Raw genomic sequence first — 26803 nt, forward strand, 5'->3', positions numbered from 1 at the left:
AATAACCAGGCTGTGGCAAGCATATGGGGATACAGCAGTGAGCAAAACAGACAAAATTCCTTGCCTTCATGGAATTTATTCTAGTAGCAGCAGAAAGATTTTAAATAGAATAGATAAATAAATGTGTGGTATGAAATAGTGATGGGACTAAGGGGAAAAAAAGCAAGACTGGAGGAGATAGCTGTTGGGGTGTGGAGCATGGGGTACTACCATTTGGATAGGATAGCTGGATAGGATTCCTTACTAAAGAAGAATGGCTTGCAGGAGGAAGCAAGGACATGCTGCGAGGATAAGGCACTAGAACTGACTGAATGGGAGAGCTGCTGGGTACAGAACTGGAGGGAGATGGAACATGTTGGGTTCACTAGGCCCTAACAGGTTCATACGAGCACTTGGGCTTTTCTTGAGTGAGTTACAAGCCCCTGGGGGCTCAGGGTGGCCTGCCTCTTTATTTTAGTAAGCTTACACTGTCTGCTGCGGACTGAAGGAGTAGATGGGAGGGCAAAATGGGCCTTGTCAGGAACACAGTTAGGGATTGTTTTGATGGTTGGTGGCTGAGATTGGATAGCGGCACTGGAAGATCTGAAGTGGACTAGATTTGTTGATGAACTGGTACAGGGATGTGACAGCAAAAGAGGAGTTAAGAATAACTTCCCATCACTGTTTAGTTTGCTTTTGGCCTAATGGAGCTCAAAAGAAACCTGAAGAAAAGCAAGTATTTTCAGCGAATATGGCTACTAGGAGCTCAGATGTTGTCAAAGAAGTAGGAAATACTGTCTAGCCATTATGTGGAGATGCTGCTGTGGCATTTATACAGATGCTGTGGGTTGCACTTGGGGTCTTCTGAATGTGTGCTGAAGCATTAGGCCAGGGGAGACCACTGGGGCTGTGAATGGATAGGGAAGAGCTAGCTCTGAAACAAGGGATGAAGAGAGTGAATAGCCTGACAGCAGGTAGAATGGAGGCCAGTGTGGTGTCCTGAGGCAAATGAAGAAAGTACCTTGAAGAGGAGAGTTCCTTACTATATAGGTTGTTGCTGCAGAGTAAGGACTGAGACCAGCCATCTGATTTACCAAATTGAGATAACTGCGGTGGGCAATAAATCTGTTGTCTTGGAGTAGTGAAGGTGAAAGCCTGACAAGAGAGAATGTGATACAGTTACAGACAAAGCCCAAGAGCTCTGTGGTGAGGTGTGTAGAGGCTGAAGAGAAGGATTTTTGTGTTTTTTAAGATAGGAAAATGAACAGATGAGGACAAATGTGTATGTTTATAGTATTGATTCAGTGGAGAGGAAGACGCTGATACAGGACAAAGTAGGGGAATGTCCAGAGTGGCATCTTGGGACAGATGAGGGGTAGGTCTGGGAATGAATGGAGGATTGGTCCTGGCCAGGTATAGGCTGCTGTACCTGATTACAGGCTAATGCTGGTGGCAGCTGGTAGTAGGTCCCCTCTAAAGCTTTAACTTTCTTAGGGAAGCTGAAGCATGCTCATTAGCTGAGGGGGGTGGAGGAGGAGTTGTAGGAGGTTGAAGAGGAAGGAGAAAGTGAAAAGTAGTTGTCTGAGTGGAAAGCAGGAGGATTGTGGAGGTAGGGAGGCTGATTCAGGGCTTTACTGGGACCTACCTGGGTTAGAGACTATAAGTGAAAAGAGAATTTTTTTTTCCTTCAGTTTTTTGGGTGTAAGGTGGCAGAAAATTATATTTTAGCAAACACATGGTCACACAAGTGAAAACCAAAATGAGAGAGGTATGTGGAAGTTGGCAAGACAAGAGTGACTACAGTGAACCATGAATTTAAACTGTATTAGAAGGCATAAGGCTACAAGGTACTGAGGACATCACAAAAATATATGAGTTAATGAACTGTTAGGCTATGCATTGTCAGTGTCAGTTTTAGAGGAATGAGCTATAGAACGATAGATGGGTGGTAAGGAAGTGGCATTCTCCTTTACTCCACTAACACTTTATTATGGAACTGCACCAAAATAGAGAACAAATGAAGACTAATATGATTATGTTAGTCAGCTTTCTGTCTCTGTTACAAAATACCTGAGATAAACAATTAAAAGGAAGAAAAGTTTATTTTAGCTCACAGCTTTATTCCATGGTCATTTGACCTCATTGTTTTGGGCCTGTGGTGAAGCCAGACATTATGGTGGGGAGTATGAGTTGAGCAGAGCTGCTTACCGCGTGGTAGCAGGGAAGTGAAAGGGTAGAAGGAAGGGTCCCAGATCCCAATATTCCCTTCATGGACCTACTTCCCCCAATAGGCCTCATCCTTAAGTAGTTTCCACAACCTCACAGTATTTCTCTTATCTGGGGATCAGGCCTTCAACACATAAATTTTTGGGGGGGGACATTTAAGATCTAAATCATAACATTAAACATCTGAAAACTCACTTAGAGTTAACCACCATGAGCACTTTGTTGTACTTTTGTATATGTTTTGCTAAGGTAATTTGAAGGTAATTGTAGTAATCAAGGCGTCTAATCCTTAAATATATTAGCATTTTATTAAATGGCATTGAGTTTTTATTTTTATTTTTTTTCTGCCGTTTTCAATTCTTTATTCGCTGAAATTACTCAATACAATTTTTCTCTATAGGTTCATAATGAAGAAAATGACAATTCTTAATGATAATAACTGCAATAGAGATAACCAATTAACAGCAAGCAATTCTACATTAATTAATTTATTTAAAAAATTTTTTTTTTATTGGTTGTTCAAAACATTACAAAGCTCTTGACAATATCATATTTCATACATTAGATTCAAGTGGGTTATGAACTCCTATTTTTACCCCAAATACAGATTGCAGAATCACATGGGTTACACATCCACGTTTTTAAATAATGCCATACTAGTGTCTGTTGTATTCTGCTGCCTTTCCTATACTCCACTATCCCCCCTCCCCTCCTCTCCCATCTTCTCTCTCTACCCCATCTACTGTAATTCATTTCTCTCCTTGTTTTTTTCCCATTCCCCTCACAACCTCTTATATGTAATTTTGTATAACAATGAGGGTCTCCTTCCATTTCCATGCAGTTTCCCCTTTCTCTCCCTTTCCCTCCCACCTCATGTCTCTGTTTAACGTTAATCTTTTCCTCCTGCTCTTCCTCCCTGCTCTGTTCTTAGTTGCTCTCGTTATATCAAAGAAGACATTTGGCATTTGTTTTTTAGGGATTGGCTAGCTTCACTTAGCATAATCTGCTCTAATGCCATCCATTTCCCTGCAAATTCCATGATTTTGTCATTTTTTAGTGCTGCGTAATACTCCATTGTGTTGAGTTTTTAAAGGCTAATTAGTTGGTGGAATGCCCCACCTTGTGGATCTTTGTAGGTGGAATGCCCCACCTTGTGGATCTTTGTAAGTGGAATGCTTTGAAATTCTGATTTTTGCACTTAGCTGGTAATTGTGGGTATTGATGATATTGATAATGTCAGATTCCAGAGGTTTGCTCATTGGGATTTCTAGCTGAGGCAGGACAAAATATAGATTCAGGGAGTAAGGTCAAGACAGAGCAGGGAGGTCTCATCCTAGTGGTAGGAGCTCCAAGTTCAAGAGTGTGAATTCTCAGGGAGAGCTAGGTTTAGCCTTTGAGGGTATGACAGCTCCTGGAAGAGGCTGACTGATCATGAGGCCTGTGCTCACCTCACTAATTATGCTCTCTGATATGATATTTTGAAGAATGAATATATATAAAAGGAATATATGTGTATAGTTCATTCCTAGATGACAGGTAGGTCACTTCAGCCTACTGTGATAATAAAAAAATAAAAACAAGAATAAACTGACTTACAGTGTTCTTATCACTAACTTGAGTTTTGCTAGTTTCACTCAGTTTACTGATGTATAGACTAACACTCCTTTTATATTCAATTATCTCTAATACTTTAGAACCCATCTATTCGATTTCAAAAGAGCCACATTTCTTCAGGAACCCAGGTAGAAAAATGTAAGAAAAATTATTTGCCAACACGAGGTAAGAGGATGCATGGTTTTTTAATAAAATATTTCAGAATTTAAAGAATGGAGAATTTGTAACCATTTTAAGAAATAAAACATTATAGATATAATTGAAGCCCCTGTACATCATCTACAGGTAGTAATTCCTGATAATATTCTGTACTTTTCTTTTTATTATTTTGCTACATTGTGTTCATAAATTGATATAGCATATTTTATATTCTGCAATTTGCTTTTTTTCTCTTAGTATTTTAAGATTTAAGTACATTGATACTTAAAAACTCTGGGTGACTGATTTTAAGAGCTCTACAGATCCCACTGCATATTTCCACAGTTAAGTGTCCCTGTTGCTGAGCATTTAGGTTCCCCCAGGTTTGCAGAATGATATACAGGGCTACAGAGTGGGTCCTGTTGATATGGCTTTTCCAGGGTATGTATCAGGAGGAGGATGCTGGGTCATGTTAAGAGTGTGTGCACTTATTTTTATAATGTATGGGTTACATGATTTACTGTGCTGGCGATGACCTAAAAAGCTTAGGCTGCTGCCACTTGAACATACTGGTCAAGCCAAATTCTCTTTATTCTTGAATGCCTCTTTTATCTGTACCACACACCAGTCTCTTTAACAGTCCTTGTTGATTGTCTTTAGAATACCATGGGTCTGTTATTTGAGCCCTTGTTTCTTCCTCTGCACTGTGTATCCTCTGAAAACAGATATTGTCATTGTCTTTGTTGGTCACTGAAGCCATAAGTACTTGTATAAATATTGGAAAAATACTAAGACTTCCTTAGTTAAAGGATAAAAGACAACAGTTCACAAAAGGATACAAATTAAAGAAATGTTTGACTGTATTTGTAAGTTTTAACATTAAAAAAATTTTTTAATTGTAGATGGACATATTGCCTTTGTTTATTTTTATGTGATGCTGAGGATCGAACCCAGTACCTCACATATGCCATTGAGCTACAGCCCCAGCCTCTGTTTTAACATTTTAAATTTTGAAACTAACCCTTCAATTTTATCCTAGCAGGGAATCCATCTCAAAGATCCAAGTCTGTACCTGTTCGTGATTTAGGCAGCTCGGATAAAGGACAAGTAAATCTTTTTTAATTTTTGTATATTCAAATAGATTACTCAGGCTTGATATTGATGCTAAGTTTCTAAACTAGTATAAGGGAGACTTTTATTTAACATTGTATATTTAGCACCGAGTACTAGTCCTAGAATCCTATAATGGTAGAAATCTGTCTTTTGGAAATAAGTGTATGTTTAAGCTGCTTGAAATGTCTTGTCTTACAGGCTGCCTTGCCCAGGGAGCCACTTGAACTGGTAAACTTCCCAGATTCTGAATATAAAAAGAAGGAAGAAAAAGAAGAAATTCAGGGAGAAATCAATCATCCTGATGGAAAGGTTAAAAAAAAATTCTTAAATACTGAATGATTTAAAAAATAAACATTGGCTAAAATAGAGTGGAATGCTTAGATTATAAAATATGGTCATGTGTTGCATAATAACAGGGATCCATTCATCTGTGTTAAGTGATTGTATCATAATGTGAACATTAGAATGTACTTATATAAATCTAGATGGTCATATATGTATAGGACCTCCAGGTGCATATAATTTTAGGGCTGTGATGAACAGAACGTTTACTCAAGATTAAATGAAGCACAAGAGAAAATGATGCAATCAAAAGATGCATTAAGCAGATTTATGAGGCTGTTCTTGGTGGAACATGCACATTGCTCACAGTAAATTTATAAGTAGGAGTATATGCTAAAATAACAGTAAAAAATGTAGAGAAAGTATATAAACTGGTAAAATAGTTATCAAGTATTACATATTTTCCATAATCATATATATTTAATTTTCTGTACAACCATCAGTGCAGGTTTGTTTACACCAGCATCACCACTGACATGTAATGCCATTGCACTGTTACCACCTCTACATTGCTAGGTGATAGGATTTTCCTGTTGCATTATCATTATGGGAGAATACTGTCCGATGTGTCACCCATCATTGATGGGAATGTTATCATGTGGTACTTGACTGTAGTTGATTTCCCCCGCCCCCTCAATACTGGGAGTTGGACTCAGGGCCTTTATGCATGCTACACGAGTGCTGCTGAACTGCTGAGTTACACTTAGCCATTTAAAAAAAAAAAATTATTTTGAGACTGGGTTTCACTAAGTTGCTAGGCTAGTCTTGACCTTGTGATATTCCTGCCTCAGTCTCCTAGATAGCTGGGATTAGTGGTTTAACGTCAGGACTGTAGGGGTTTGAACATTTGGACTGTAAAAAAATGCTCAGTGTGTCATATGCATTTAGTTGCCATTTCTAGTTTAGTGATATAGCAAAAGAAGGGAATACACAGTCCCTTTTATAACCTGTGCCAGAGCTAAGCCTTTGTAGTTCATTCTAGCCCTCATCTTTTGCAGCCTTTCTTATATTGGTCCTGACACAGGGGCCTCTCTCTTCATTCTAGCCTACATAGTTTGAGTCTTGTGCTTAGGAAAGTTGACTGGATATACCCAGCTGGGTATGCCCATTGAATGAGGAAATGAAAAAGGGTTATAAATAAGGTCTGCATATTGTAGAGAGGTGTGAGGGCTTTTTCCCCCCTTTAGTTTTATGCAAAACCTGCTTTTTCAGATAATCGAATCTGATACATTTGAATTGAAATTATAAGACCAAAGTTTAGTCAGTGTTCAGCTTGAACAAGAGGACAACAAAGAATACAGTCAAAAGATTTTGATTTTCCAGAAAATCTCCTGCAGAGTAACAAATCATTGATATAAGGAAAGGTTTTCTATTTTATTAGAGAATTCCAGCTAATAAATGGAAAAGGAATAAACAAATTGAAAAATCACCAGTTTGAAACCTCTAATGAAATAATGGATCTTCTTTACTTTTTTAAAAAATATTTTTTAGTTTTAGGTGGACACAGTATCTTTATTTTTCATTTATGTGGTGATGAGGATTGAACCCAGTGCCTCATGCATGCTAGGCGAGCACTCTACCACTGAGCCACAACCCCAGCCCCAAATCTTTATACTTTTCAGACAATGTTTTACTTTTTATTATGAAAGATTTCAAAGCAGGCACTTAGAATTTGGCATATTATGGTTATGTGGTCTCAGGAGGAAATCTTACCTACAGATAATCTTGTGTTCTTTTAGGTGGAAAAGGTTTATAAGAATGGGTGCCGACTTATACTATTTCCCAATGGGACTCGGAAAGAAGTAAGCGCCGATGGCAAGAGTGTTACTGTCAATTTCTTTAATGGTGATGTGAAGCAGGTCATGCCAGATGAAAGAGTGGTATGTTTTCCCAGGGTTGTTTTCTTTAAGCTCAACCATTTGAACCATCTTGGGATAAAGGGCTTCCTGACCTTATGTCTTTACAGATCTACTACTATGCTGCTGCCCAGACAACTCACACTACATACCCAGAAGGACTTGAGGTCTTACATTTTTCAAGTGGACAAATAGGTACAAACTTGCTCTAATAAATATCCTCCTTTATTAAATTCTTCCCTTTCTTTAAAAATAAAAGATTCATGGTAACCTTTTTAAAACAGAAAAACATTTCCCAGATGGAAGAAAAGAAATCACATTTCCTGACCAGACTATTAAAAACTTATTTGCTGATGGACAAGAAGAAAGCATCTTCCCAGATGGTACAGTTGTCAGAGTACAACGGTATGGCATCTGTTAAATCTGTTTCCAGATTCTGTTTACATGGTTCAACTTTTACTACCATAGGATTTTTAAAAATCTAAAACATTTACTTATGTCATTCAAAATTTCAGTTGAGATCAGAGAACAAAGTTAAAGACTTTAGAGAGCAGGTGAAATACAGTGTTAGCATTTTGAAGTTAAAAATAGTGAGAAATAAAGCCAGGCATGGTGGCACCCTTCCGTATCCCAGCAGTTCGGGAGACTGAGGCAAGAGGTTTGGGAGTTAAAAGCCAACCTGGCAAGACCCTGTCTCAAAATAACAAAAAGGCTGGGGATGTGGCTTAGTAGTTAAGTGTCCTTTGGTTCAATCCCTGATACCAAAAAAACAAAACCCAAGAAATAGTGTGAAGTAACATGTTGTCAAGTTTAGAGTTGAGTCTACACAATATTTCAGGAAAGGGGAATGACAAGTAGTTGTTTAAAAGTAAGTTTTTGTGCTGGGAACCATGGCGCACACCTGTAATCCCAGTCAGTTGGGAGGCTGAAACGGGAGGGAGGATCATGAGTTCAAAGCCAGCCTCAGCAAAAATGAGGTGCTAAGCAACTTGGAGAGATGCTATCTCTAAATAAAATACAAAATAGGGCTGGGGTTGTTGCTCCAGTAGTAGAGCACTTGCCTAGCATGTGTGGGTTCAATTCTCAGCACCGCAATATAAGTAAATAAAGGTCCACCAACAACTAAAAAAAAATTTTAAAAAATTAAGAAGTGAAAAATGAATTAAAAAAAAAAGTAAGTTAAAATTTGAAAACATTGAAATGAGACACAAAGAAGGCAGGCAGTACCCAGTAAAATTTTAAGAATGACAAACTAAACTGGGCTGGGGATGTGGCTCAAGCGGTAGCGCGCTCGCCTGGCATGCGTGCAGCCAGGGTTGGATCCTCAGTACCACATACAAAGAAAGATGTTGTGTCCGACAAAAAATAAATATTAAAAAAATTCTCTCTCTCTCTCTCTCTCTCTTTAAAAAAAAAAAAATGACAAACTAAACTATGGCAGCAGTATGTAAATTAAACCCTCTTTTCTCTCTTGCTTGTGTTCTGAATTTCTGCACCTCTTAAGTCTGTTTAAGTGGCGCCTTGTTCTTTTAAGTTCTTTAAAAAATCACAACCTCATCTGTTCAAAGCCAGACTCAGCAAAAGCGAGGCACTAAGCCACTTAGTGAGACCCTGTCTCTAAATACAATAGGGCTGGGGATGTGGCTCAGTGGGCAAGTGCCCCTGAGTTCAGTCCCTGGTTACCTCCCCCACTCACCCCGTGAGTGTCACCTTTCTCAAAGATAATGTTTCATGGCTTGCCTGCCCAATCCATAATAGTTTATTATCCTCACCATTTTAGTTGTGACCATAATGAAACTACCAAATCCTGTTTTCTGTTTTTCCCCCTTTCTTAGAGATTGAAAGTACCTATTATCTTAAATGCTATTTAACTAACTGAATTCTATGATATAAACTTGGCAAAAAACAAGGTAAAAACACTTAATAACTGGGGCTATAGCTCAGTGGTAGACTGCTTGCTTGCCTTGTGTATATGAGGCTCTGAGTTTGAACCCCTGTATTTACAAAATTTTTAAAAAATCACTCATTTAGATAACATAGACACTTCTTATGGTCATTTAGGCCCTTACCCTGACTGGAAACTTCATCTGGTATTCAAGTAAATAAGTAGCAGACTGTTTTAAAATTAGAGGAAAAACATATATAGTATATACTTCAAGTGCTATCAGAAAATTAAGATTTTTTTTTCTTACATTTGAAATTTTGTGTAATAAAATGTAGAGAATATGATACACACCAGTCTTTTTCCATTTTTTCACAGACAAATCCCAGGATTATTTTGGCATTTTTAATTTATAGCAGTGGTTCTCAAAATTTAGTGTACATTAAAATCAACTGGATTGTTCAGGGTTATCTTGATGAGTCCCCTACTCCAGTAATTTATGTTTCTGATCAGTTCTTAAATGCTGCTGACACTGTGGAGGGCAGGAATCTCCTGGGTAAGCAGTAGCTTCTCAGAATGGCTTTGGAGTCCCCATACATGTATTCCTCATGCAGCCATTACATTTGTAGGAAAAGAAGAAACTACAAAGTACTAGTACCAGTCTTTGTTCAGAAGTGGTGATTCCTAGTCTTCTACCCCAGCCTATACTTCTCATTAGACTTGTGTCAGAGTTCAATTTGAATGTCCACACATCAGGCAATCAACTTTTTAATTTTTTCCTTCTCTGCTTTAAAAAGATTTTATTGTGGTACTAGGGATTGAGCCCTGAGGCTATCATGAGTTATTACATCTTCAGCCCCCCCCCTTCCGTTTATTTTTTAGTTGTAGTTGGACACAACACCCCTACTTCACCTGTTTACCCCTGTATGGGGTGCTGAGGATCAAACCCAGGGCCTCGCGCGAGCGCTCCACTGCTGAACCACAACCCCAGCCCTCAGCCCCCCTTTTTTTGAGACAGGATTTCAGTTGTTGAGGCTGGCTTGAACTGGAGAGCCTGCTGCCTTAGTCTCCCAAGTAACTGGGATTACAAATGTGTGCTATCATGGCCTATTTCATTGTTTCAAAATAGGCTGTCCTAAGTCTGATCATGCCCTTCCCAAGTACAGCTTTCTTCCCCACCTGATACAGAACAAGCACTTGGATGCTTTTAACTTAGTGAAAGGAGGGTCAAAACAAAACCACAAAAACTCCAAAATAGCTAGATTTTAATATAATGATCAACTTTTTAGAAGCAGAACACATATAACATTAAAAAAAACCAGGCATTTTTGTAGTAAAAATGTTTATTAAAGCAAACTATCTGATAACTGAAGCTGTTAGCCTGCAGCAGAAATTCTATATAAAGAACATGGAACTGTAATAAGGACCAAAGGTATTGTCCACAAGAAAAATAACTGCAGAATCAAAAGGTTACTTTTAGGGAGTTTTCTTTCCCTTTGTGTGCACATTTTTTTCTTTTTTTTAGTGGTGCTGGGATTGAACCCAGGCTAGGCATGCTAGGCCAGTGCTCTGCCACCGAGTTACGCCTCAGCCCTATTACATATTTTTAAAGAAATTCTATTTTAATTTTTACAGTGACGGCAACAAAATCATAGAGTTTAATAATGGCCAAAGAGAACTCCATACCTCCCAGTTCAAGAGAAGGGAATATCCAGATGGCACTGTTAAAACTGTCTATACAAATGGTCATCAAGAAACCAAGTATACATCTGGTCGAGTACGAGTTAAGGACAAGGATGGTAATGTCCTAATGGACACAGACTTATAATGATCCTTGTATGACTATAATCATGAAGTAATACTGATTTTCCTGTCAAAAATGTATATTTCTTGTGAATTCTGTTTAATTTATTATAGATTCTGTGTGTATGTGTGTGAATAAATGTAAAAGATTATGTTTGCAGGAATGCATAGTTTCTTCATTTTATATTTGAAATGCACAAGGACAGCTTTCATTTATAAGTCACCTATCCTGTCTTTCTATTGTTAGTTTAACTATGTACAAGTTTCTAAATAATGTTTTGCATTGGAGATGGTTGTAAAAACCAGGAAGGATAGATGTATGTCACATAAATGCTTCCCAGGCACAGCAGCCATAGAACATGGACTTGCACAGAGTGCATACTCAGGTGTCTCTCTCTCTCTAGCCAAAATATTAGTGTTCAATTAGTATTACAGTTAAAATGATCAACAGAGGCGCATTAATTTTAATAGAATGGGAAGTTACAACAGTGAGTGAATACATATATTTCCAACAGTATTACAGGTAGTGGTATATAATCTTATATTAATTAGTTATAACAAGGCTGAAAAAATAGGACACCTGATAGAGAGGTGGCTGTGAATAAGTAACTAGCCTGATATACTGATGGACCGCACCTTTATGTTATCACCAATGATGCTGTAGGCTGACAGAAGCGAGGTGTCTTGAAGAAGGGCAAGTCAGTCACCTACTCTATATCATGAATAGGACAATAAATTTTGATCATGCCTTGGTTTAAAAAAATAGATTTTTTTTTTTTTTTTTTTGTATTAAGGATTGAACTTGGGGGTGCTCTACCACTAAGCTATAACCTCCTCATCTTTTAAAAATTTTACTTTGGATAGGGTCTCACTACATTGCTGGCTTGGAACTTGCAATCTTCCTGCCTTAGCCTCTGAGTAGCTGGTGTGTGCCACCTCCCCAGGGTAGGAAAGTAAGTTGATAATGACTCATTTAAAAAAAAATGTATCAGCCCGTGCTGTGGTGCATTCCTGTAATCCCATTTGCGGGGGAGACTGAGAGAGGACCATTTTGAGTTCAAAACCAGATTCAGCAACTCAGTGAGATCCTATCTTGAGTACCCCCGAGTTCGATCCTTGGTAGCAAAAAAAAAAGAAGAAAAAAATCAATTCCAGGTGATTTAAAAACTGAATATGAAAACAAAAGTTCACAACTTTTTCATGAAAATGAGCTATATTACCTCAGGATAGGGAAGGATTTTTAAATAAGACACATACACACACACAAACCCCCCCCCCCCCCACAAATCTTAAAGGTTATAAACGAGTGAAAAAATGTCAAAAGCTAGTACAAGAAAGGGAAAAGGATGCTGGTTGTGGTGGTGCACATCTATAATCCCAGCTACTCAGGAGGCTGAGGCAAAGAAATGCATGATTGAGGCCAGCATGGGCAACTTGGCAGCAAGACCCTGTCTTAAAATGAAAAGAGCTCAGCTCAGTGGTAAAGCCCTTTCCTCACATAGGGATGTTCTAGTTTCAATACCCAGCAACCCATCCCCACCAAAAGCCATAGGCGAGAAGACTAGATGATACATAAGCCTGATAAAAGATTACTATAGTAAATCAGTAAAATTATAACTCAACAGAAAATTGAACCAAAGCTATGAATATAATTCTGTTAATAAACTAGAAAATGCATATTAAATGCACATTAAAACAATGAGATACCTTTTTATACTCATGTCATATTCTGGCAAACAAAGGTCTGGCTATACTCTGGTAAACTTTAGATGACCCAGCAAATCCCACTATTATACGTATATATACTAGAAAACCTCTCACATGAGGCCTTTAAGAAAAAACTGGTAATCAGATATCTGATACCTAATAAATCATGCACCGAATGGGTATAACAGTGAAAGTTAGTAAAATAAATCTACACATACCAATATAGCTAACAAGTTAACAGTGTGATTCCACAATCATTAAAAAATACACAGAGCAACAGTGTGTCTGATTTATGGATACATTCATATACAGTGAAATCATAAAGACCCATGTGAGAAGTCTAAATATCAAATCACATGATGTCTGTCTTAAGCACAATCATTAAGTTTATGAGCTGGGGTTGTGGCTCAGTGGCAGAGCACTTACTTGCCTATCATGTGTGAAGCACTGGGTTCAATTCTCAGTACCACATATAAATTAATAAAATAAAGGTTCATCAACATCTAAAAATTCTTAAAAAGTTCATTTTTCTTAACTATTTAATTTTAAATTTGTAGTAAAACAAAACATGAAAACATTTGAAAGCAAATATGTTTATTGACTATTTTTTCACACCATTTTTAATAGTTCAACATGTAAGAATAAGGGGGAGGAAAAAAAGAACAGCACTACTTGCAGAACAAATGAAGAAAACTAAGCCTGAAATAAAACAGAAAACTTCCTTCTGGTCTCTTGTAGATGCTCTGCACTGTTTATACCTAAAAAACAAAATGTGTGTTACTTTAAACCTCTGCTTTATGTAAATTGTTCACATATAGTTGTTGAATCACAAGAGTTATGTGAATGAATAAGATAAGAGGTATCTGTTAACCCAGTGCTTTAAAAACTATCAGGAGCTAACTGTTCAGTCATGCCATATGCACACCACAATCATATGCCCTGAATTACTTATGGTGCTCACTGTCCTGCTCGCCCCATACCCATATGGTACTAGGACGGTCACAACAGCCATTCCAGTGTTCTCATAAATATGGGGCCTCTGATGCTGATGCTCAAGAGGCCTTTAAGAAGGGCCTAAGAAGAAATTTGGAGGAGAGATTCTTGTAGAGTTTTGTTGTCATTCCTTTGAGAATCAAGGAAAATCAAAGAGTGCTTTTATAAGCAATTCAGCATTATTTATGCTATGGCAGTCACATGCTTCATGTCAACTGGAAGAGTGGATGAGAAAGTACACTTACATCATTCATCTCTGTCTGCCAGCCCCATTTCTACTAATGACATATGAACTGGATACTGTTCATCTTCATATAATGTCACTATTTGTTCTGGTGCCTGAGCCTAAAATTGAAAGATACAGCTGTCAACAAAACCATGTCTTTGCTGCCCTTTCCTTCCTACTCTGGCCATTCAATACACAGGAGGGAAAAGTCATTCTCTAGACTTATTTCTAATTTATACTTTGTGTTTCCACAGGGCATCAGCAATGTTTCCTGCTAAATCCATTCTTTCTTTTCTTCTGCTCCATCTAAACTGTAATTAAGTCTCAATGTTTTCCTAGATGGACTTTAATTAATTACCATTATCCATGTTAAAGTTGATCTGCGATCCACACTCAAAGTCCCCTGTTTGCATAAAGGGAGTATATTTGATTGTTATTCACAAAGGTGAAAAAAATACTTATTTGTAAGAAATACTTGCCCTGGCATCTTGAGAGAAATCCTACATGAACTCTACACACACACCACTGTGACATGCATAGGGGTTTTTTAAACAGCACTTTCTAGTAACATTACTGTCTCATGAACTCATATCTTATGTGTAAATCCCAAAGTCATGGATGGGACCAGGCAGGTAACAAAGGAAGGAGGGAGGCAGGCAGGGTCAATACCAGTAATAAGGATGAGGACAACCTCTGAAGGTCAACTTTCCATCTAGCACCAGTCTAGCTGACTGCCTTACTGGAAAGGAGATTGGGGATTTCTATAATATAGATATGTTTCTATGATTATCCTCATCCCTGCAAATTAACCTAACCCATACCTCTGTGGTAATACTTATAGCATTCTAACTCAGATTAAGTAGTGGTTTGCATGTTTGTTTCCCCTCATTAATTTACAAGTTCTTTAATTACAGGATATATAGCTTGATTATTTAAATCTTACTCATTACCTATCATGATAGAGATAATAAATTTTGTTATATATAAGCTAAAATACCATTTAGCAAAAGCTTAAGATTTTTCTTGTAGTATGCACAGCTTTTTATGCCTTAACTATTACATTTCTGCATGTAGATTTACATAGAAACAAAACACTACAAAATTAATAGGAACTGCTGGAAATAGAGAATTTTGGCTAATAAAGATAGACATTTACCATGGAGGAAGCATAGAGCTGTTTTCCTTGAAGACAATCTATCATGGCCCACAATGCCTCCATGCTCCACTTGGGACAATATGGTATTCTTGTCTTTCCTGAGTCTCTTATAGGAGGTTTAAAACCAGCCAAGAGAACCTTTATGGCTCGGGCTGGGTACTTCATAAGATGAAGAGGAATCTGACGCAGTCTGTCACAAAAGAAATTTTTTAAATGTTTAGAATGTTGCAATTCAAATTCTCTTTACAGTTGAAACTATAAAACTCTTAGGAGAAAATACAAGGGAAAAGCTTCATGATGTTGGATTTTGCTATGAAACTAAAAGCATAACCAAGAAAAGAAAAACCAGATAAAATGGATCTCAAAAGTAAAGACTTCTGTGAATTAAAGGGCATAATTATAGTGTTAAGGCAGCCCATGGAACGGAGGATACTATAAATAAAAATGGACATTTCTCCAAAGAGAGTATACAAATGGTAAAAAAGCACATGAAAAGATGTTCAACATCACCAATGATTAGGGAAAGGCAAATCCAATTCACAAGGAGTTCCTACCTTGCACCCATTAGGATATGAAGGGAAGGAGGGCAAGGTGGGAGAGAGACAAACCCCCCAAATAGGAAACGACTGTTGGTGAAAAACTAGAATCCCTGGGGGAACTGCTAATGGGAATATAAAGTGGTTATAGCTGTTATAGAAACCAGTTTATGACAGTTCCTCAAAAAATAAAATTAGAATATTTGATCTAATAATTCCATTTCTGAATATATATCTAAAATAATTGAAAACAGGACTTCAGATATTTGTATACACGTTGATACGAACAATATTCACAACAGGTAAAAAGGTGGAAGCAACACAAGCATCCACTGATGGACAAATGGATACATAAGATATGGTGTGTATAAACGATATTATTCAGCCTTAAAAAATGAAATTCTGGCACATGCTACAACATGGATGAATCCTGGGAATAATGCTAATAAGACAAAAGGATGAATACTGTATGGTTTTACTTATATAAAGTACTTAGAATAGGCAAATTCATAGAGACTCAAAGTAAATGAGTTATCAGAGGCTTGGGGTGGGGTCAAATGGGTTGTTTGATAACAGAGCTTCTGTTTGATGAAAAAGTTCTGGAAATGAAAAGTGGTGCTAGTTGTGTAACACTGTGTAAGTATTTAAAGCCAATTATATATTTAAAAACAGTTAATAAATTTATGTATATCTTATCACAATAAAAATCTAGACTAAAAATCATTAATACATAATCGGCTTTAGTTTCTTTTTTCTTTTAAAAGCAGAGGTAAGATCTTCTCCCAAAACAAAAAGGAATCATTATTTGACTTTTTTTTTTACCTGTTTACTGTCAGCTTTTCAGTTGATCCATAATCAACAAACTGTACCAGGACAGATAAAGGATTAAACTCTTTAATGGATACAATCTTTGCTCTATACCATAAGCCATCAGCATATTCTGCAAGGCAAGGCATTTCTGGAAAGGCAGGAAAAGGGGAAAATCATAAAATTGCCTATGATTCTTTTTTTCTGAATATTTTTTTTTTATTGCCAGTGGACCTTATTTATTTATATGTGGTGCTGAGAATCAAATCCAGGGCTTCACACATGCTAGGCAAGCACTACAACTCCAGCCCTGACTCTGATTTTCTTAAAAATATTTTAATCTAGAAAAGTACAAAGATGTAAATATAACAACCATATGCTCACTACCCAGAATTAAATAGAGAATTGCTTTATGTTAGCCTCTACTGCTCATATTTTATGAACTTGCCTTACTAATTCCTTAACATTAAGCTTTGAACAAAGCCACTTTCACATCCTTAGAATTCCTAATTTTATTTTCATGGCTTAGGTCACCTTGCTACCAGTCCACTTCTAATTCTTCCAAACCTCTCATAGTTTGGGTTATGTTTTGCAAGGGAAAAGAAGTAGTTTCTATAGTTCCTGTTTATCCAATCTTTCTGTGTTAAACAACCATATTAAATTTTATAAGTTCAATTACACTGCTCTTATTTAAAAATTTTCAATGGCATCTTAACTGCCTGCATACAGTCTGTAACACTGCAATTTATGGGCTTCTTCAGAGCCTTGCAAGCAATTCCTACATCATGTACTCAATTAGTTACCTCAACATGATTACTTAATTTAAAATCTTACTGACTGTACTTCATCATATTCATGTCTGTTCCTCTATCAAGAATTTTCTCCTAGGAGTGCAAGTCCCTGAGAGACTGAAGAAGAATCAGTGATCAAAATGCCTGGTAAAGCAAATCCTTCTGAGAAAAAGTCTTAACAGTTGAAAAGAAATTCAAAAAGAAAATTCAATAATGAGGAACTGGAGTTGTCAGAGAAACAGGTTAGAAAAACAGGAAAAAAAAATCATCCAAAATATTTATCTTCTTCAAATTTTTGACAAATAAAACATACTAATATAAAACGGATAAAGACAGCATCCAACAGAGAAAAACCTGGCAATCTCTTTTGCAAACTATGATACAATCAGTAATAATAGCAATTCTGAGTAATACTATTAAGGAAAAAGAACAAATTCAGTATCAACTACCTGAAAATAAGATTGCTATAATTGTGTGAAACCATGAAAGTTCCTCCCAGAAAGCTGAAATATTTAATGTTTCAGATCTACAGAAAATGGAGAAGGCATGAGATGGAGCTAATGAAGGAGGAGGTCTGACATTACTAAGAAGAGACCACAGAATCAATGACTGAAAATATTCAGAGACTTAAGAACAAAATTCAAATTGTGGTACATGAGGTAGAAAAGGAGAAGGTAAAACATGCTTCAAATGGATTTTAGTGGGGTACTCTTAGATGTTCTTTACAGTTCGTACCAGATGAAGAACTTGATGTTTATCAAAGAAGCCTGTAAGAAATTAGATCTCTTTAAGAGTTTATAGGTTGTTTCATATTAATTTAATGTTTATGATATTATAAAGGCCAAAGCCTAATATGCACTTTATACTTTTTGGGGTACTGGGGATTGAACTCAGGGGCACTTGACCACTAAGTCACATCCCCAGCCCTATTCTGTATTTTATTTAGAGACAGGGTCTCATGAAGTTGCTTTAGCACCTCAATGTTGATATGGCTGGCTTTGAACTTGCAATCTTCCTGTCTTAGCCTCCTGAGTTGCTAGGATCAGAGGTGTGCGCCACTGCGCCTGGCCTGCACTTTAAAATTAGTATGTAGTCCTGAAAACTCTGTGTAGAGCAGTTGCTAAATCTAGAAAATCAATATTTATATTGTTGTCTTGCATTTATTTGCCTAAACCCATAACATAAGAACACCCATGATCTAATGATTTATAATGGCAGAATGAAGCTCATTTATTGGTTAGCATGGAAGAACTGTTACATTGAGACTTCATATATGTAAAGTGTTTATGTATAGTGCCTAATGAATAATGAAATAAGTATTTGCTTTAGCTGATAGCTTGCATTTTTCTGTCTAGCCTTCACTCTTACCTAACTCAGTCTTTTTGGGGAGTCATTAAGATTTGCCAGGTATCTTAAACTTTTTTTTTTTTAATATTTATTTTTTAGTTTAGTTGGACACAGTACCTTTGTTTTATTTGTTTATTTTTATGTGGTGCTGAGGATCGAACCCAGGGCCTCGCAGATGCTAGGCAAGTGCTCTACCGCTGAGCCACAACCCAAGCCCTTAGGTATCTTTAATTTTAAAGTACATCAACATTTTATTTCTTTGGTTGGTTATTGAGTAGATATTGGATATTTATTTTCTGCCTTCATTAAATATATTCTAATTTAAAAAAAATTATTAAAAAAGGAACTTAAGCACCTTTAGTCCTTAAAACAAAAATCAACCAAAAACTGTTTTGGGAAAACAGTGTTCAAGAACTGGCTGCCAAAGGCAAAAGGTAACTTAAACCAAAGAAGGCAGCAGATAAATTCAAGATTATATAAAATGCAGTTTATTGGAGACTATGGAGTGTCTTGTGTGGCAGCAAGACAAAAGAATCCCTTCACCCTACAGCAGGAGGAAGCTAGACAAAGGTATCCCACAGCTGACCAAAATGCACCTGGGCTTTCTCAAATACTGTTAACATGTCAAAAGTCAGTTAAGAGACAGTTCAGGTGTCAGTGTCTACCACAAATGCTCAGCTGACTATGTTAATGGATTTGCTTATTGTATAGAGTTTGGAATATATGCCAGAGTTACCTGGTAGTGAGATGATGTTTACCACCAAGGTGGCTATAGTCATTTAATGCTGGATCCCTATAAATCCCTTTCTTATAAAGCTGTCTTCATCATGTAGTAAGCATATATGTGTCAACAAGTGATTATTTCTTTGGTTGGTTAGTGAGTAGATAATTGGATATTTATTTTCTGCCTTGTACTTTAGAGGTGTGTAGTATTTCAATGTCATTTGTTTATATATCAATAATCTTTCCTAAGCCACTACTGTGTATTGTCTTGGTTCTTTTATCTATTTGTAAAATAAATTAACTATAGACTGGAAAAAAAAAAAAACAAAGAAAACCCAAATCACACTACTGAGGTTCCCCCCCCCCTTTTTGAGGGTGGATACTGGGTACTGAACTCAGGGGTGCTCTGCCTCTGAGCTACATCTCCAGCCCTTTTTATTTGAGACAGAGTTTTGCCAAGTTGTTGAGGCTGGTCTTGAACTTGTGATCCTCCTGTCTCAGCCTCCTGAATCACTAAAAACAGCAGTGTGCCACCATGTCTGGCCATCCTGAGCTCTTATTTTTACATCTAGTCTTCTTTCAACATGACTTAAAAAGTTCTGACTATAACTGATCAAAGCCTTCTCTGTGATCCTGTGGCATTATACACAACCTTTAATATGAGCTGTTACTTTATACTAAGATTACATGTCTATCTACCTGTTCTTTGGAGCTCAGAATTAGAGTTTACATTCCTAATATGGTATCTGGTGCAAATGCTCAATATAAAGTGTGTTAATGAATGGCAGGCTTGAGTAAAACTGGGAACATCAGCATAGTATTTACACCCTTCTAAATTTTAAAGTAGGTAGAATATGCCTCAATATCCTGTCTTATCCTACTTCCTATATCATGCTCTCTAGATAATTCCACAAGGAAAAATAGAGTTGTGAACAAATGACATTGAAATACTACACACCTCTAAAGTACAAAGATCTTTATTTTAAGTAATCTAAAAATTTTTTCAATTATGTATTTTTGCTGTGCTGAGCTTTGAACCCTGTACCTTGGTACATGATAGGCAAGTACTCTACCACTGACCTATATATTCCTACCCCCTCAAATAATTTTTTTATCAGTTATTCCTGAAGGTGTAAAGTCATCAATAGAATAATAAAGAATCTCATCTATCTGATCTGTCCTGCATAGTTAATAACTGAAAATATTGTTAACAGTCCAACTTTACCTTGCTAGCCTTAAAAACATGGCTTTTTAAAATAGAACTTAAAAAACCCTGAAACTCCTACTTGTCATTTTAACACAAAAAATCCTCCTTTGATATAAATTCCTTATTGAACATACAATTGAACATACCTATGCATTACTTTAACTTTCATACTTTAAATAAATTTTTATTGAAGTATAAAATATTCATCAAAAATGCACAAATAATGTATGTTTAACTCCATGAACTCCATGTGACTTCCCTTGAGATATGAACAAAATGAAGAAGGAATTGTTCCCTCTGGACTGTAAACAGGGAATATATGAAAAAAAAACCCATGAGTTTATTTACTCATTTGATATTTATAATTTTATAAGCACCTACTTGTGTCAGGTATTCTTCTAATTACTGGTGACCCTGAGTCACCTACTCCAGTGCTATTTAAAAGAGGTGAGAAGAAGGATGGAGATTTGGGGGCATCTGAAGGTGGAGACTGTTTTATATTGAGAGGTCAGGAAAGACTTGCAATAAAGGAACATTATTGAACAGAGACCTAAACTGTCACAGTCTTGGGGAGAACATTTCAGGTGGAGGCAACTGCAAGCAATATTCATCAGCCAAAAGTAGATCATGACCTATTAAAATCTCCCTGGACTCCATGCTGCCTGCCAACCCATCAGAAGCTGTGCTTTTCAGTGGCTTTCTTAGTGTTATTTAAGCAAATGAAATATGCTTGTTCTCATTTTATTTGTTTATGTAATATTTTTGTGCTACTTCAGTAAGAGAATGTATTTTAATAACCTTATGTACTTAATAATCATAGATATTTGTGACAATATTTTTGTAGTCACAGAATAAAATAAGCATTGCACTCTGAAAAAAATAAAAAATAAATAAAATAAAATCTCCCTGGAGAGGCTGAGGCAGGAGGATTACAAGTTTGGAGGCCAGCCTTATAAACTTAATGAGACTCTGTCTCAAAATTTAAAAAAAATTAAAATAAGGTAAGACATGAATTAGGTTGATATACTTTTTCCTTTGCTAAATAAAGTATCTTCTGATGAATAAATACACCTCTATCACATGTTGATATAAATGTATAGGCACTCTTGGTATTCACGAACTGTCAAACCACAAACTAAATAGATTTCCCTTACAGCAGAATCATGCATATTTAATAAAGCCTGAAAGAACAGACTGGACAGAAAAAAGGAATTTAACCTATCCCGATGGACCAGGACAGTCTTGAGTCCCCCCATCTCAAAATTATCAGTGTAGATGGTTTATAATTGAATCACTGCAATTAAAGTCTAAATGGCAACTTTCACTATTTGAGCTAGTGGTAAAACTTCATGCTTAGAAAATGATCTTTTACACTTTATGCTGTCAATTTCCCAACATTCAGATTTTTTGGGAAGTGGAAATATCCCAGAGGATTTGTTTAACTCCTCTTTTAGTTTACCTTCCTACTCTAGAAAATGGGGGAGAGATTATATCCAAGTTATCTTTGGAATTTGAAGATTTCATGCATGTAAAATGAGTATAAGAAAATACAGTTAGCATTAGCAATAACCCAAACTCCTGTCCATTACAATAAAAATCAAGTTTTGCTAGTAACCTTATTTTGTTTAAAAAAAAAAAAAAAGTATACCTGTTCTAAAATCTGTCAGAGGAGGGAATGTCTCTACATTCTTATTAAACCTCTGCAGTGCTTCTTCAAGACTCTCGGATTCCGATTCCCAGCTGATGTCATCTGTGTTACTATGATGGTTACACTGACTACGGTTTTCTACAGAATCAAGGCAAATGTACACCTAAATGGATGGAAGGGAAGGAAAAGAACTTTCAAGTTTTGTAATTTCTAGTATTCACTTATGTGGATGAATTATTGTGGCAAGTGGTCTCAAAGCCCCAATGATCCTTGCTTCGTGCTGCTTACCTCACTGTAGTTCCCTCCCACACTCTACTACCCTGATTTTGTAGCCAAAACACCACCATTTGAAGTAGGGTGTGACTATTGAGGCTGGATAAGAGACATGTGGCTTTGTTCTCTGGTGCTCTTGTTGGGGAATGCAAGCTCCAGGAAGTTTGTAGCCACAGCCTAAGCAGGCCACTGGAAGGGCCTCAAGGATGGAGAACTGATCTCTCCAGGTAATGTCATGTCTTTTTAAAAAGTGAATTCTACAGTCCTCATCAACATCTTGATTACAACCTAGACTAATCCTGACCTAGACTTAATTAAGCAGTGTTTTTTTTAACCTTTTTTTGTTTATTTTTATGGGGTACTTATGGTCGAACCCAGTACCTCACATGTGCCAGGCAAGTGCTCTACCACTGAGCCACAACCTCAGCCCAATTAAGCAGTTTTTTGAGGGAGTACTGGGTATTGAACTAAGGGGCACTCAACCACTGACCCACACCTCCAGCCCTTTTTTGTATTTTATTTACAAACAGGGTCTCATTTAATTGCTTAGTGCCTTGCTAAGTTGCTGAGGCTGGCTTTGAACTCGTGATCCTCCTGTCTCAGCCTCCTGAACCGCTGAGATTACAGGTGTGTGCCACCATGCTTGGCCTAATTAAACAGTTTCTAGATTCCTAACCCTCAGGTGTGTTGCTGTAAGCTGCTAATTTGGGGCAATTCATTATGTAGCAATAAATAATACAAAAATTATTTTAAAATCCAGCAATAGTTGTACACTATTATGGTCTCTGATGAAAGTAGACAACAAGTCCTTTCCTTCCTGTGAGACAATGGTTTACTATGTAAAAGGTTGAATGAGCTGCTTCTGCTACTTGTCTTTCCCTCCTCCTTTTTGGCTAAGGACATGTAAGTTTGAATTTTTTTTTTTTTCTTTTTGCGGTACTGGGGATTGAAACCAGGGCCTTGCACATGATAGGCAAGAAATAATATTAGAAATAAGCTAACTTTCTGGGAGTGGTGGTGCATGCCTCTAATACCAGTGGCTCAGGGGGCTGAGACAGGAGGATCTTGAGTTCAAACCAGCCTCAGCAAAAGCAAGGTGCTAAGCAACTCAGTGAGACCCTGTCTCTAAATAAAATACAAAATAGGACTGGGGATGTGGTTCAGTGATTGGGTGCCCCTGAGTTCAACCCCTGTATCAAAAAACAAAAACAAAAATAAAACCCTGCTTCCCCAGCCTGTTATAACAAAACTCAAGTTTTGTTAAGAATCTATTTCCTGGGCTGAGGCTGTATATCCGTGGTAGAGTGCTTGCCTCACCAATGACACCACATAAAAATAAATAAAGATACTGTGTTCATCTAAAACTAAAAAAATATATATATTAAATAAATCTATTTCCTTCAAAAAATAAGTATACCTGTTCTAAACTCTGATAGAGGAGGGGAATGTCTGTACATTCTTTTTTTTTTTTTTGGTACTTCGAATTGAACTCGGGGCTGCTTACCCACTAAGCCACATTCCCAGCCTTTTCTTTTTTTTTTTTAACTTTCTTTTTTAATGATTTATTTATTTATTTTGCATTACAATTCTTAATACATTATACAATAATTTATCATATCTCTGATTATATATAACGTTTGTTGACACCAAATTCACATCTTCATACCCAGCCTTTTCTTGAACTGTATTTAGGACAGGGTCTCACAGGATTGCTTAGGGCCTCACTAAGTTGCTGAGGCTGGCTTTGAATTCATGATCTTCCTGCTTCAGCCTCCCGAGCTGCTGGGGTTACAGGCATGCCCCACCATACCTGGCTGGAATGTCTCTGCATTCTTATTAAACCTCTGCAATGCTTCTTTAGGCTCTTTTTCAAGGTTGTAACTCCTTCACTGAGCTACAACCCCAGCCCTTTTTTATTTTTTGAGACAGAGTCTCCCCTCAGTTGCTCAAGCTGTCCTCAAAATTGCAATCTTCCTGCCTTAGCCTAGTAGCTGGGATTACAGGTGGTATACCTGTGCTGGGCTTTATAAGTGAATTTTCTTTATTGCATTATTCAGTCAGTCAACATTCACCTAGTGGCTACTAATATAAATATATATGTGTGTGTGTGTGTGTGTGTGTGTGTGTGTGTGTGTGTGTATGTATGTCACTATTCTAAATTCTGGAGAATACATCAATGAATAACATGGATTAAGAGTCCTATTTTCATGGAGTTACTTTCCAGTGAGGAAAGTAGACAAACATCATAAATAGAAACAGGGTTTTTTTTGTTTTTTTTCCATATCACTTATCTAACAACTTACTAACCCACAGCAATCAGGGATTTTGGTATAGGAAAAACAACTGCTAGTGAGATGTTTGTGATTTTATAGGAGGAAACAGTTTTACTTTAAATATCTAAAAAAATCAATATAAACACAACAGTGAGTAAAGGCACAAGACACTGAACCTAAAAGGTGTTACCAAACATCTGCTTCATGACAAATAATAAATGTCTGAGGAGGATATTACATGGTGAGGCCAATTAGAGATCACCAGTTTTACAATATTTACAGTCAGGAAGCTGGAGAAGTGAAGAAGCAATTCTAATATTTAAAACAAAGATTGCTGCTATGTTTTTAACCACTACCAAATCACCCAGATGACATACTTCGTTAGGTGAGACAACGTGTTTCACTTGAACAGCATACAGTTCTTCTGGGGGAGGTAGAGATGAAGACAAATATGGTGGTAAAATAGGAGTCTCCGTTTCAGACAAAAGCAATTCCTGAAACACCACAAAAATTTCAAATTTCAGAATGACAATCACAAAAATTGACTATAGAAATTCATTCTGGTGTTAACTTACTTTCAATTAGCAGAAAGCAAGTTATCCTTGATATTGAAAATGACAATAGTTTTGAGGTAGTAGAAACAAAATGTAAGATGTTTAGCTTTCTTTTGTCCTCCATCAACAATAATTGGCACTAATGAATAGGACTGGGGTATCTGAGGTGCAGAACAGGGGCAATTTCCTTTTGCCTTTACATGCTTCTGTAGTATTTCACTTATTTTTAGAATAATTATTTTCCAATAAAACTAAAATTATATATGAAATGCTAAAAAATTAGTTAAAATCATCAAAAAGGTGAGTATCTATCTTATCCATCTCTTCTGTTCTGCAGTGCTGGGGATTGAACACAAGGCAAGTGATCTACCACTGAGCTACACCCCTATTCTCACATCTTTTTAAAACGTACTTTTTACTCCTTGTCCATCAATGGATAAAAGAATAAAAATGGATAAAGAAAATTGTATATATATACACACACACACACGTGTGTGTGCGTGTGTGTGTGTGACAATGGAATTTTATTAAGTCATAAAGAAGACTGAAATTATGTTATTTGCAAGAGAAGGATGGAACTTGAGACCATTAAATTAAATAAGCAAAATTCAAAGTCAAGGGTTGTATGTTTTCTCTCATATGTGGAAACTAGAGAGGAAAAATGAAAAGTGGTGGGGAATAAGTAGAGGAAAGGGATCAGGGGGATACAGGAGCAGAGGGAAGGAGGAAATACTGGGGAATGATATTAGCCTAATTATATTGTTACATTGTATGTATGTATGAATATGTAACAACAAATCCCACCATTATGTACAACTATAATGCACCCATAAAAATATAGAAAAATTAATTTTTATTTTTAAAGAATATGATAAATAACATAAGCAAATAAAATCATCACCTATTTGTAGGTTAGTTCATTACTATTAAACATTTTCAAATTCTGGACAAAACCAAAGCAAATATTATATCTAGGGAAGTTCAGCAAAAGTGACTATAGCTGAATTTTACTGATTTGTTACAAAGTACCTACTTTACTACAAGCATGTTATCTTTATATCAAATAAATAAAATTCTACTAATAAAGCTTAATTTATCAAAACTCTCCTTACACCAAAATACACAAGTGACTAAAAAAAAACCACATAAATTTGACTTAACCAAAATTAAAAGTTATAGTGCTTAAAGGACACTATCAAGAAAGGGAAATGATAACCCACAGAATGGAGAAAATATCTGCAAATCCTGTACCTGAGAAGAGATTGTATATAGAATATATAAAGAACTCTTATAACTCAACAATAAAGAGATAATAAGATAATCCAACTAAAAATAGGCAGTGGATTTGAATAGATATTTCTCCAAAGAAAAAATATAAATGGCCAATAAACCCATGAAAATATGCTCAATATTATCATCAGTGAAATGTATATCAAAATCAGGATGGATAAAAAAAATTTACAAAAAATGGTGTGGACATAGAGAAAATGGTGTGAATGCAAAATGGTGCAGCCCCTCTGGGAAACAGTTTTACAGTTCCCTAAAATGTCAAACAGTTACCATGAGACTCAGTATTTCTCCTAGGTAATACACCCAAGAAAAAGGAAAA

The 26803-nt window shown here is 36.5% G+C and overlaps 2 protein-coding genes and 1 pseudogene across 6 annotated transcripts in view; 2 read left to right on the forward strand and 1 right to left on the reverse strand.

Annotated features, from left to right (window-relative positions):
• Positions 1 to 11079, forward strand: part of Cpap (centrosome assembly and centriole elongation protein) — a 53595-nt gene extending 42516 nt beyond the window's left edge. For 2 of the 4 annotated variants that reach the window (XM_076872025.2, XM_076872028.2), the window contains 7 exons: positions 3900 to 3984; positions 4997 to 5064; positions 5269 to 5379; positions 7152 to 7292; positions 7379 to 7463; positions 7553 to 7673; positions 10786 to 11079. In XM_076872025.2, the coding sequence (XP_076728140.2) occupies positions 3900 to 3984; positions 4997 to 5064; positions 5269 to 5379; positions 7152 to 7292; positions 7379 to 7463; positions 7553 to 7673; positions 10786 to 10978 (804 nt within the window). In that variant the 3' untranslated portion in view covers positions 10979 to 11079. The remainder of the gene's footprint in view (positions 1 to 3899; positions 3985 to 4996; positions 5065 to 5268; positions 5380 to 7151; positions 7293 to 7378; positions 7464 to 7552; positions 7674 to 10785) is intronic. The other 2 variants (XM_076872026.2, XM_076872027.2) reach the window with 2 other exon arrangements.
• A 2820-nt stretch (positions 11080 to 13899) lies between these two features.
• Positions 13900 to 26803, reverse strand: part of Rnf17 (ring finger protein 17) — a 108373-nt gene continuing 95469 nt past the window's right edge. For both annotated transcript variants that reach the window (XM_076872418.2, XM_076872417.2), the window contains exons 31-35: positions 25018 to 25134; positions 22095 to 22257; positions 16394 to 16529; positions 15036 to 15225; positions 13900 to 13998 (exon numbers count right to left, since the gene is read on the reverse strand). In XM_076872418.2, the coding sequence (XP_076728533.1) occupies positions 13900 to 13998; positions 15036 to 15225; positions 16394 to 16529; positions 22095 to 22257; positions 25018 to 25134 (705 nt within the window). The remainder of the gene's footprint in view (positions 13999 to 15035; positions 15226 to 16393; positions 16530 to 22094; positions 22258 to 25017; positions 25135 to 26803) is intronic.
• LOC143411786 (centromere protein Q pseudogene) lies at positions 17310 to 17970 on the forward strand (annotated as a pseudogene).

The sequence above is a fragment of the Callospermophilus lateralis genome, chromosome 12 (assembly GCF_048772815.1).
Source record: "Callospermophilus lateralis isolate mCalLat2 chromosome 12, mCalLat2.hap1, whole genome shotgun sequence".
Taxonomy (NCBI): domain Eukaryota; kingdom Metazoa; phylum Chordata; class Mammalia; order Rodentia; family Sciuridae; genus Callospermophilus; species Callospermophilus lateralis.